Source organism: Morus notabilis, unplaced genomic scaffold (assembly GCF_000414095.1).
Source record: "Morus notabilis unplaced genomic scaffold, ASM41409v2 Scaffold39, whole genome shotgun sequence".
NCBI classification, from domain to species: domain Eukaryota; kingdom Viridiplantae; phylum Streptophyta; class Magnoliopsida; order Rosales; family Moraceae; genus Morus; species Morus notabilis.
Window position 1 is genome coordinate 602,983 of NW_010366566.1, and position 13,373 is coordinate 616,355.

The following is a 13,373-nucleotide window of genomic DNA, read 5'->3' on the forward strand; positions in this document are numbered from 1 at the left end:
AATTAGTACAATCACCGTTTAAGTCGATGTTCATTTCACCGATTCGAATTTAAAATTCGAATTTTATTACGGTAAAAGCTCTCAGAAACAATTACATATAACTTTTTTGTTACAGTAAAAAACTCTCGCATAAAGTCACATCTCAACTCGAATTAAAAACTCAAATCAACGAACTAAACGGATCCTAAATATATTATTTTAAAATTTTTACCCTTTATGTTTATTTAATATTCTTTTGATTAATATAATTTTTTTAATTAAAAAATATTAATCAAGACAGAGTAAAATGTGAAAATTTAAGACTCATTTACTCTTTTTTTTTTTTTTATCTAAACATATTATGTTTTGAAGAGTTTAAGCATGTGTCTAGTTTTTTAATTTTTTGAAAGAGTAATGTGTACCAAACATTATGATATCTCTGTACTCTGTTTATTTTTTGTTTTCTGTGATGCGTTATGATATCTCAATTGATGTACTACGTTGTAATTGTATGGTATTAGTTGTAAACGGTCAAAATGAACGACAATTAATGTGGAAATCATAAGGGAAATGAATGCAAAAAGTGTGTGAAACGAAAGTCCACCACGTTTTTTTTTTTTTGTTTTTTTGGGGGGAAACTTTTGAGATGATCCTGACTTTCTGTTTTATTTATTATTTTCGTGTTAACACCGACACATTTCTATCCACACAAGCCTCCCAACATTGACCAATAACTTTTGCTGATTAACAAAGGGAGAAGAGAGAACATTATTAAGGATTTTGATTATGGATTTGCATTTATTAAGGATTTTCATAACAAAGAAACGTTAATCATCCAATGAGATATGTATTACTCTAAATTGAGGGATTTACTCATGATCGGTGCACTCAATTTTATGATTTTTCATAATCATAATGGGTTATTTTCTTTTATACAACACAAGATTAAACTCACAATTTCCATCATACTCCGTCCCATTCAAATCCTTGATGACATAAAATCATACGGTTTTAGGCGGATAGACCCAACAAGAATTTCCTATAAATTGAAAACAAAAAATATTATTGTAATGGGCAGCGTTTTGATTGGAGCAGTTAGTCACAAGCTAATCTTCATAATATAATCAACAATTTGCTTGTGACCATAGGAAAAAAGAGACAAGTACTGAAATTTCAGGACTTGTTATTTTAAGTGAAAAACTCAAAAAAAAAAAAAAAATCGAGTCACAACTTTATTCGAGTTCATGTTCTTTTAAGCTTAAACTCGAATTCAAACTCGAGTTCAAGTTTTCCTTTCAACTCGAGTTCAGAAACTCGAACTCAAATTAATGAATAGTATTTTTTTATTATTAAAAATGCTATAACTCTTTCGTTTTAATTCTGATTGAGATAATTTTTTTTCTATGCGTTGACAACGAAAAGACGAATAAAATCCGACCCATATACCCTATTAAAATTTTTCATCAGCATTGAGTTTTTATTAAAATACTATCTAAATACAAATTTAAGTTTTGACTCACTCAAACACAAACTCAAAAAGATTCTTATCTCAAATCATAACTCAAATGTACACAACCAAACACAAACTCAAGTTACAAGTTCAACTCAAATTATTAGATTATTGATTATTGCAATCAAATAGAGCAAAACAAACACAGAACAAACTGTTGTTATTAATATATATATATACATATATATATATATATATTGCTTCCTAATTGAATAATTGAATTCAACTTAGATTGGGACAAGCGAGAAATGAACTCATTGTAAAGACATGATTCCTCATTTAACGTACGATTGAAGAATTATCATGTAGACAGAAGACTTGATCACAAAAGGAGGTTTGTTTTTGTATCGGGACAAATTAGACCATTAAGAAAACGACCGCTCACTTCGGACAAAATCAACCATAAATACTGGAGAAACTCACATGACCATAAGGCTATCTTAACTCTTCAATGGTCATGACTGTCAATTTGTATTAGAATAATGCAATTTGATGTTTATGCATGTTTCGTTTGGCACCAAAGTTATTTGATTTTTTTTTTTAACGAGGAGGCACTGATTCTTGGTCCATTATTTTGGTTACGCTGTCCTTTTTTTTTTTTTTTTTTTCATTTACCTTCTTGTTCCTCCAATCAAAAGCTTTGTTAGACTTAATGGTCAATGTTTTTTATTGGCTGAATTTACTTTCCCAATAAATAATTACAATAATTATAATGATCAAAACAACAACAATAATAATAAAAGCAAATGCATTTCTTTAGTTACAAAGATGAAAGATGAATAATTTTTTGAGTAAGAGATTAGACATTATCTGAATCCATCTTTTTTTTTTTCTTTTTTTTTGGTTGGGAATTTGTATTCGAGTGAAAATTGCTATAACAACAAAGACGAAAGAATAGAAAACAAGTTGGTCCCTTTTATTGAATGGAGGTTGTCTGCTTGTTGAGAATCCATGTCTGGGTGTCTTTTACGGTTTAGTTCAATAATCTACCTATTACTCACATTATTTTTTGTGTCAAGTTAAAAATAAATTATTCCATCGACCAGAATTGATCCTATATAATGTTATGAGTGACTATATTTTTTTTTAAATGAGATTTTATTACGCTCGATTATCAATATGTCAAGCATGTCTTTCTGCATTGGATCTCGACAATTGTATCCATTCATGCATCTTATTAGTCTTCACTGATAAATCCAGTTTTTATTAATGGTTGAATTATCATTGTATTAATGTAATCAGTGGATAGTTTGTATCGACTTAATTCCCCATTAAAAAAATAATTATCACTTTCCTTGAATCATGACTCGTGTAACATTTTGCTTTATTTTTTTTAAAACGTAACACTCATTTTTTCCGAACTATAAATTGTTAACAAAAATGCTCATTCTGTTAGTGTTTCTGACAGAATCACCACATGTCATACAAATATTAACTGTTGCTAAATAATTTGGTGCACAATTATTCTTCTACCAATGGTTCTTAAATTTATATTTATAAAATAAATTTTAGATTTAATTTAATTTAACAATAAAATAAAATAAATAATAAAATTTAATTTTACTCTTCCAATTAAGTAATTAAATTAAATAACTTAGAAAGTTTTAATTTGTAATATTTTTCAAGAATATGTAGGATTACCAAAGTACCCCTAATTATGTAATATGATTCACTTTTCTCTTAAAAACAGATGAAAGGAGCATTTTTGTTATGATTCATAGTTTAGGGACCAAGTGTTACGTGAGTAATAATTCAAGAGAAATTCTCAAAATTAATTTAAAAAAAAAACTCCAAAAATACCAAAAGAAAAATCAATCACTCAATTATTAGGACATTCTTCAATACGCTGATATATTGATATGTTATATTTTATATCCGTTAAATTAATATAAAATTACATAAAAATAAAAAAAATACACAAATTTAACAATTAAAAAAATCTAATCTACTAATACACAAGTGTACTAAAAAATATTCTTACATGATATGCATAAAAAGTCTCTCCGTCCCTAGCAGCCTAAGATTTTCTTACCTTAATTCTCTCAATCTTTCTTAGGGCCGGCAATAGATCACGACACGACGACATGATTCGAAAACGATACGAATTTTACGTGTTAGGATTGAGAAAAAAGGTTGGACCTGCCTAACCCGAACACAATATGAAACTCGTAAAAAACTAAAAAATACATATATTTTCCATTGCATATTTTAAATTTTATTATGAACTTGTGATATCATGATAGTTATACTCAAAATCTTATACTACTATTTGCTTAATTTCAATGGATGTTATTATACTTTAGTGTGTTATGAATTTTAGGTTATTTTTAACATGTAAAAAACTAAATAAAAGTATATAATTTTCGTGTCAATTTCGGGTTCACGGGTTAATTTCGTGTCACGGGTCATTTTTGGGTTGTGTTGTATCAACTCATAAAGTGGTCGTGTCGTGTTTGTGTTGCGGTTTTTAAAAAATTTTGTGTCACAGATCGTGTTCGGATTGACTACAAATTTAGAAAGAAACGATCAAAACACGACACGTGACACGAATTGGCACTCATAATCTTTCTTTAATATATTTTTTCCTATATTTTTTTTAATAAAAAATACACTACTGTTTTCTGACAGAGACAATTCCCTCCGCGGCTTTATCTGTAGATCGAGGACTGAGCAAGTTTTCAACTTTCTTCATATACGCGGAAAAGCCCAATTTTCACTCCTCAAATCTCCATCCGGGTTGTCTAGTTTCACCCTCCATTTCCTTCCAATATTCCATCCATTGAAAATCCTTCGAAACCTGGTTTTCTTTCAGCTAAGAAAAGAAAAGATCTTCCTTTCTCTTTCCCAGCAAAAGAAAGTCTTCATTTTTTATTCTTCTCCTCCTCCTTGTTGGTTTGTGAGCGAAATTATCTGCCACCCAAGAAAGCCACGCATTAGATATTTGTAGGATTTGCGAGCGTGATTTTAGGGATGAGTCTTTGCTCTGAGACCTGCCATGTGTACAGAACAGAACACACACATATGTACAATGTATTTTTATAGTCTCTTTTTCTCTCTCTTGTGTTTGTGTTATTTTTCTATAAGATTTTATGAACTTGACTGAGAACCTGAATTTGGGTTTACTTTAGATATGTGGGTGAGTCAATAATCGATTAGCAATAATAATAGGAGAAGAGAGAGAATTATGGGATCTGGAAATGGGGTTTACTCGGTTGGAGAGTTTAGTTTAGATGCCAAGTGGTTGATCGATCCAAAACATCTTTTTGTTGGTCCGAGGATTGGGGAAGGCGCGCACGCCAAAGTGTACGAAGGAAAGTAAGTCAACCCATTCTCTCTCTCTCTCTGTTTTTTTTAATATGATCTTTGAGAAGTTCAGCTTATTTGGACATTTAACTCTGTACGGTACCTGTGGGAATTTTTGTTCTCTGGCCTACAGATAAAGTTCAGGTTTTTTTGGGTCCTCTGATCTCCGATTAATTGGGAGTTTCCAAATTAATACAAATTTCTTTTTCCACTTTTAGTCCCAACACAACTGCTATTTGTGCCTGTTAGATTTAGAACCCCCAATGTCTCAAAGTTTTGCCTTCTTTAGATTGTTGAATTTGGTTTTGAAGGGAATTGAGAATTACAAAAATTTGTAATGATCCCTTTTTTTTTTGGTTGAAAAAGTTTGTAATGCACTTGGTGTTGTGTGCTTATGGTTTATGTGATATTAATTGATGCACTTAAGATTCGGCCCCGTTCATTTCACCGATTTGAGTTTAAAATTTGAGTTTTGCTACAGCAAAAAGTTCTTAAAAACAGTCACATTTAATTTTTTTAGTACAGTAAAAAGTTATCACATAAAATCACATCTCGACTCGAATTAAAAATTCGAATAAGCGAACTAAACGGACTCCAATCTTTTGAATTATAGTTATTGGATCCGTCAATGATTGTTCTGGTATGAGTATGTTTTGTACTTTTTGGTTGTTGTCTCTTATTCTTTCTTTTACCAGATATAAGAATCAAAATGTTGCTGTTAAAATCGTTCATAAAGGAGAGACCCCGGAAGAGATTGCCCGAAGAGAAGCGCGGTTTGCAAGGGAAGTTGCAATGCTGTCCAAAGTTCAACACAAAAATTTAGTAAAGGTTTGTTTGTTCAGCAATTTCTCTCTGAAATAGTCTCCAAACTACGCGCTTCTTTCATTTGCATTTACTTAGTGGTAGCCCATGGAGTTGATGTCTTGCCATGAAGATTTTCACTTGTTGATGATCCTTATAAGCGTGATATGTGCAATATCTAAGAGGGTTTCTTGTCTGTCTCTTTTACCAGTTTATTGGAGCTTGCAAGGAACCTGTAATGGTTATAGTCACCGAACTTCTGTTAGGCGGGACGTTGCGGAAATACTTGTTGAACATGCGGCCAAGATGCTTGGACACACGTGTCGCAGTTGGATTCGCACTTGACATTGCTCGTGCAATGGAATGCTTGCACTCCCACGGGATCATTCATCGTGACCTGAAACCCGGTACGATTGTTGTATCTCTTTTAATTAGTGCTAACATATTGGTTTTAAGCTGTGGGAAAGTTAAGAACTTATATTGAGCTGCTCATGATGAGTGCTGTTTCTCAATTTTTGAGCCTGGGAAGTTTGTAGGTTTTGTCTGTTTTCTGCATTTTGAATTAGCTATTTATGCCTTCATCATTTCTATTTTATGTCTGATGGATGAATCTTTTCATTTTTTTCCCCTTTTTCCTGATTTCTGTGATGTGCCAAAAAAATCATCATCGACTTTCACTACCCATCTGCTGGCCTATCTTTTCTTTTCTGGGAGGGAAAAGATCGATAAAGAACTTATGCATCATTATGCACAAAAATGTTTTTTAGTCCATTGATATGTACATTGTAGTTTGACGAACATGTCTTGTCGAGCACATTTTAGAAGGAACTAATAAGATTAAAGAGAGTAGCTTAGCCTTTTTTTGGTCTTAAACATTACGAGACTATTGTTTTTGTCTTAGACTCACCAAATTGGTAGATATTGGTTTTTAAACATGTCGCTCTTCTACTTACAAATTGGTTGTTGCTGGCTCCCATGGGTGGTTGAAATACTGAAATGAAGGGACGGTGTTGCTATATACAGTGCATAGATTGTTTTTTAGACAGGGTTCACTTCATATTTTTGTAACTTTATCACGTGTTAACTGAGTTATTTTACTCAAATCTCTTTAAAGTAATGCATTTTAGTGTACACTTTACATTGCATCTTTTAGGAATCAGAGATTCAACTATAAATTCTGATGACTGTGTTTCGTTTACTTTTTCCAGAGAACTTGATTTTGACCGCAGATCACAAAACAGTTAAGCTTGTGGATTTTGGCTTAGCTAGAGAAGAGTCGTTGACAGAGATGATGACTGCTGAAACTGGGACTTACCGGTGGATGGCGCCAGAGGTACAATGATTCATGATTCTAATGCTGAAGTTCTCTATCTCTTTCTTAATGTCTTGCTTACGACCGATATATAACGCCATTCTTATGCTCCACTGGTGTTATTGGTGGCAGCTTTACAGCACAGTGACTTTAAGGCATGGTGAGAAGAAGCATTACAATCATAAGGTGGATGCCTACAGCTTTGCAATTGTGTTATGGGAGCTCATCCATAATAAATTGCCTTTCGAAGGCATGTCAAATCTACAAGCAGCTTATGCTGCTGCTTTTAAGGTGATAAGCTTTTTATGGAAAAAGTTGATTATGTCTTGAATATACATGTAAACAGGTTTCATAAACTAGCTCTAAAATAACTTGAAAATAGTTTTCGGCCTTAATCTTTGAACCATACTGATTGAGGAACGAAATACTACATTACTAATGAATTGCAGAGAGAAATGGAAGGGGGAATGTAGTAGAAGAAGGAATTTGTGTTGGACATTTTCAAAATTATTTACTTGCTATTACGAGAAAAAATCCACTATAGTGTCCCCCTTTTGTCTTCTTATAATTCAAGGTTGTACTTTTTGTTGTCTTAGAATGTGAGGCCTAGTGCTGAAAACCTCCCTGAGGACTTGGCGCTGATTGTGACTTCATGTTGGAAAGAGGATCCAAATGATCGACCCAACTTCAGCCAAATCATACAGATGCTACTGCACTATCTCTCCACCATTTCACCCCCAGAACCTGTAATACCGCAACGGATTTTCAAATCTGAGAACGCCGTACTGCCACCGGAGTCGCCAGGTACGAGTTCTTTGATGGCTGTTAGGGATGACGCGGGAGATACACCAAAAATCAACATGGAAGAAAAGCCAAAAGGTTTCTTCTTCTGCTTTAACCAGTGTTACTAATCCCTCGAAAGGGCACAATTCCGCCTCCGAGGTTCTCCAAAATAACAACTATGACACCCAATAAGCAATACCCTCTGTAAAAATGCATCTTTGCAACAAGATGTTTCTTTGATTTAGTCATTTGAGCGCCCACAAGAAGCTGCTTTGTTGTCTCATGTTACTTTCAAATTTATGTACTCTTCTCACATTAGCTTTAGTTTTAGAGTCCTGGAGTTGTGGTTGCTGTGATGTAATAACATTTGTAAAATAAGGTCCATCCAAAAGCCTTTACTCCCTCTGTTACAAACTGACTGAACCCTTATTCTATCAAAATTTAAAAAAAAAAAAAAAAAAAGTTGATACGACTATGCAATCTTCTCTAAGGCCATTTGTTCTGCAAGGCACCTAAAGATCTAAAGAGACCAAGTTAATCAAAAAAATCAGCAGCACTTTAGTTGACTTGACGTGAAAAGATGCATTTTGATCCGACACACACAACTATTACACCAAACACATCTCACCTTTTTCAACCACCCAAGAGCCGCAAAATATGACATTAAGAAATCACCTTGAATAAATCAAAGCTTTCTTTGACTAATATTACTCTTTTGGACTCTCTGTAAGTAACTATTCTAGCGTTATAATCATGTCGAGGCACAAACACAATCTAAAAACTTGCTATGGGCAACGTTGTGATGATGATGTTGTTTGCCATTATGCATGTATTTGTTGTAGCGAGAGCAAATGAGCCTTCCTTTCCATCTCCCTCAGCTAGCCCTCCTCTTTCCACTCTCTTCAACTCTCTTTTTTTCTGTTGATGATTCCGCAATTTCGGAAACCATAATGAACAAAAGATTTCAGATGTGCCTATCCATCACCGGGATTAGCTGCAGCGGAATTATTGAATTCCCTGTAGTGTTCTTGGAGTGTCTTGCTGTAAGTACTACTTTTTGGGGCGAAATGTCTTGCTGTAAGTACTACTTTTTGTGCCGAAATGTTCCTTCGCGACGTCCATGATCGCGCTCTTGATTGCACTAACAAGTCCATGGAAACCAGCTCTGAATATGGTAACGAACATTATACATCCCTCTCTAAGTTCTTTCCGTCACACTCGTATGATACAGAAGCACGTACAACAAAAAATAAAATCCATATGGTAGCATATTTTATACGTTCAGATCTTCTCCGTGGGTTTACAATTTCAAATTCCAGTTTGATGAAGTTGGGAATTGGGATCTAATTCTGTGGAAGAATTCTATACAAAATGCGAGCATATATATATTTTTTTGTATAGTTAACAGATTATTTCTCTGTACCTGCACGCGTGAAACAGATTGAAACACTGTGGGAGACCGTATTGCAGCAGGCCACAATAGTTGCAAGAAGATTATTAAATAGTTGCTTTCTATATTAGACACCACAACAACAACAACAAAAAAAAAAAAACCCCCTTAATTTTTCAACAGTTGTAAAAGCATACTATCAGATTGCGTTTAATCAGAAAACACACATTTGCTCGTTCAGTAGACAAACCAATTAACTATTAAGTAATAACAATATTCACTACAACAATTGAAATGTAAAACTGATTAATGATAACTTAGAAAATTACCACACTTTTTAGTCAAACGTTGAATTATATTCTTCCTAAAGTCCTATGTTAGAAAGAGATTTGTAAAGCGCGGAACTCTCTTAGCTTTAAACAGAAGGAAGAGCAGGAATTTGTGTAGGCCAAGGAGGATGCACAAGAGGGAAGTTTTGTATCCGCGAGATGTTCATCTTAGTCTTTACAAAATGTGGAAACTCCCTAACAATTTCATACTCGCCTACACCAACCTCGTAATAAGTCGTATCGGCAAATTACATTCGTTCTTAACATGAAAATCACATCGCTATTGTACGGATGGAAAGCAATGAAGTGCATCCAATTCGTGTCGAGCCTAAGATCGTGCACCAAAATCCATGATGATGAGTTATTCTCATCTCATCCTTATTGTGATCAGTGGCGGAACCACTTGAAGATGAGCCGGGGCAACTGTCCCCACTTAATTTTTTTTTTAAAAAATATTACTTTTAAAAATTTTAAAATTTTACATTTAACCTCCCATTGAAATAATATGTGCCCGTCCACTAAAATAAATATATTTTCTTATATGCTCCCACTAAGACATTTGTTAAAAAAATTTAATATACGTCCCACTAAAGTGAAAGGCCGGCTCTGACACTGATTGTGACAGTATGATCAGTCTTCCCCGGACCGCTTCAAGATGCACGTAATCCTCGTTAGCACGACAGGCAATTTGATGAAACGGCATAGCTTATCCTTGTCGTCGTTGAATGGATCGAATGCAGCTATTCCTATGCACTCTTTTTGTCTCCCTAGTAGCCAGTATATAACTCTGTTGCATGCAGTAATAATTTTTTATTTATTTATAAAATCTCCAAACAGCAACCCTTGGCAGCTAGCAAGAAGGTCGATACGTTCCATTGCCCGGTCTCGGAAGAAAATGTTGCAGCTTTGTAAACAAAGAGGCCCTCATTATGAATAATTGAACGATCATTAATGTGAAATATCACTGCCCTATACCTAGCAACATTTATGGTGGTCTGGCACACTAATCTGCACACCCGCAGTAGCGTAAATCGATTGGGGGAGGATCCAGAAGAGCGAGGCATTGTTTAGTCAGCGGATTGCAGATATATATAGTAGCCGCTATGATATTTGGTTGAGACGAGCAACAAATCGTAGAAAGACGACAAGATAATTTGATCATTCGGGGTTGGAATAAAACCTAGATAATTGTAACTACTAATATCAGAAGACATGTTGTTGGATTCCCGCGGAGGGTGTTTGATTTCTCAAAAAACCATTGGCAGAATGTAAATTTACTAATAAAATTTTCCATAGAATGTCTTTTATTTTTCTACAATAGAATATAAAATGCAGAAGACATGTTGTTGGATTCCCGCGGAGGGTGTTTGATTTCTCAAAAAACCATTGGCAGAATGTAAATTTACTATTAAAATTTTCCATAGAATGTCTTTTATTTTTCTACAATAGAATATAAAATTAAATTTTCTTTATATATAAGAAAAAGCTTCATGCCTAAAGCTTTGAAAAAAAAAAACAAAAAAACAGCGCAAGGCATACCGTCAGATTGCATTTAATAAGAAAATTTACTCATTTGCTCTTTCAATAGTCAAACCAATTAAATATTAAGTAATAAAAATATTCATCATCCACTGAACAAAATAACAATATTCACTATATATAACAATTGAAATGTAAAACTGATTACTGATAGAACTTAGAAAATTAACATATATATGAAAAACATTTGCTCAAAAACATTGAATAATGTCCTAATTAAAGTCATATATAAAGAGATTTTGTAAACCAAGGGTTCTCTAAACAGAAGGAAGAGCTGGAATTCGTGTAGGCCAAGGAGGATGCACTAGAGGGACGGTTTGTACTGCAGGCCAGGGGTTACGATCATTCTTTACAGAATCTGGAAACTCCCCAACCTTTTCATACTCACCCACCCCAATCTCATACCGACAAATTACATTTTTCCTTAACAAGAAAATCACATCGCTATTGTACGGATGGAAAGCACTGAAGTGCATCATATTTTTGTCCCCCTTATTAAGCCTAACCCCGTGCACCAATATCCATGATGTGTTTGACAATGACGATGACGACGCGATATTATTCTCACCCGACGTATTGTTATCATTATGATTCAATTCCCAAATTTTGAGAACATACCCATACCTCTTTATCATGAACAACTGTAACAGCCTCAGTTTTCCCCGGACCACCCCAAGATGCACGTAATCCTCTCTAGCACACCAACCACGACTGAAGTTAACAGGCAATTCGATGGAACGACACTGCTTATCCTTGTCCTCAGTGAACGGATCGAATGCAGCGATTTGTTTGTACTCAGGTTCCCCTTGTGGCCAGTATATAACTCCATTGCTCGCCGCAACGATTTTTTTAAAATTTGGCCCACCAGTACTAATCCCGGGGAACGTTAAGGTCGATTTGTTCCATTGCCCAGTCTCGGAAGAAAATATTGCAGCTCTTTCAACAAACGGACTCCCATTAGCAACTGAAAAATCACTGTAAATTTTCATTACCCTGTACCTAGCAACAACATTAATGGTATTGGTCTGGCACACCAATCCGTACGCAAAGTTCCTGAATTTGTCCTGGGGAGGATCCGGAAGCTCAATACATTGCTTGGTCAGCGGATTGCAGACGTAGAATCCACTGCAGTCTAATTTGGTTGAGACAAGCAACAAATCGTCGAAGTATGACAAGATATATTGCTTATTAGGGTTTGGAATAAAATTTAGATACTGGTAATTACTAGTACCAGATGACGATATTTTTGGATTCCCGTGGAGGGTTTTTGATTTCTCGGAAAACCATTGGCAAAATGCAATGCTTCTCCTGTATAATGAGCCCGATAACCAAACAGTGTAACATCCAAACACAAACGTATAGGCGGAGTCATACTGAGTAAGTTGGTGGCGATGGTGATTAATGAAGCTGGGGATGAAGGAGGAATGCAGAATCAGAGAGGACCAGCGCATGCAGACGGCACTGCATTGGATTGCGGTTCGGCAATCGGGAAGTCGGACTAATATCTCCAGCAATAAATGGTCTGTGGCGGTACTGGATATGAATTTGGATGCTGCAGATTCACCATCATCAGTCTTGCTTCTTTTCCTAATTATTTCCATGTTACTAGCCCCTGGTATGAATTAAAGTATGAAATGGTGATGGCTACCTTCGAGTTTTCAACCGACTCTTCTATGTAGTCTCTGAACGTTCTTATTATATATGTGTGTATATATATGTGTGATAGAGGGGGGATTGAGCATAAGGTGGCGTCAAACCCTAACTAATAAGGTTTCGAGGATAGGGAAGGGAAAGTCTTCGCCACGTATTTTTCTTACGATTATCACACTCAAATTTTTTTTTTTTTAAATTATAAAAACACCCTTTGATCTAAATATTTTAGGTCAAACACCCTTGAAAAAGAGCGAACCAAAAATACCACTAAAATAGTGTTAACTAACAGTCTAACATTTGTGCCATGTAAGTGGTATAATAAAGACATGTCTTTTATTAAATCAGTAAAAAATAATTTTAAGTGGTACAAACTTATTTTTAGAATGACACAAATATTAAAAAATTGTGCAAAACAATGGCAAACATATACTTTTCTCTATTAAAAAATGAGCAATTAGTATTGTTGGCCCATGAAATTAAACTATAAGGACTATGTCACTGGTCACTATTATTTATTTAGTAAAGGAGTTTAAACTTATATTCAAACGGTTTTATTACAGTATTTTTTCTCGTTAAAATTTGAATTTGAATCTAATTTGAACCAATAAACCAAAGGGCCTAAAAATTTGTTTCTTGACAGATCATTTTTTGAACGGAAATGTTCAAAATGCCATAAAAATAGCACTATTTTATTTTTGCCATCAATTTTAAATTGTCATTTTATGCCAAGGAATCACGATCATGGAAGAGAGAGAGAGAGAGAGAGAGAGAGAG

At 34.4% G+C, this 13,373-nt stretch overlaps 1 protein-coding gene across 1 annotated transcript; it reads left to right on the forward strand.

The window, feature by feature from the left end:
• The first annotated feature begins 4,172 nt into the window (after positions 1–4,172).
• Positions 4,173–8,091, forward strand: LOC21403469 (serine/threonine-protein kinase STY13). Its single transcript, XM_010110538.2, has 6 exons — positions 4,173–4,804; positions 5,488–5,620; positions 5,805–6,000; positions 6,802–6,926; positions 7,038–7,196; positions 7,502–8,091. The coding sequence occupies exons 1-6, from the start codon at positions 4,674–4,676 to the stop codon at positions 7,814–7,816; spliced, it is 1,059 nt and encodes a 352-aa protein (XP_010108840.1). The 5' UTR covers positions 4,173–4,673; the 3' UTR covers positions 7,817–8,091.
• Positions 8,092–13,373: the final 5,282 nt, after the last annotated feature.

Excerpts from the sequence above, each read along its gene's own strand:
- LOC21403469 (XM_010110538.2), top strand. The coding sequence starts at position 4,674 with ATGGGATCTGGAAATGGGGTTTACTCGGTTGGAGAGTTTAGTTTAGAT. Across the intron at positions 5,621-5,804 it reads AACACAAAAATTTAGTAAAG|TTTATTGGAGCTTGCAAGGA; the intron begins GTTTGTTTGTTC and ends CTCTTTTACCAG. Across the intron at positions 7,197-7,501 it reads CTTATGCTGCTGCTTTTAAG|AATGTGAGGCCTAGTGCTGA; the intron begins GTGATAAGCTTT and ends TTGTTGTCTTAG.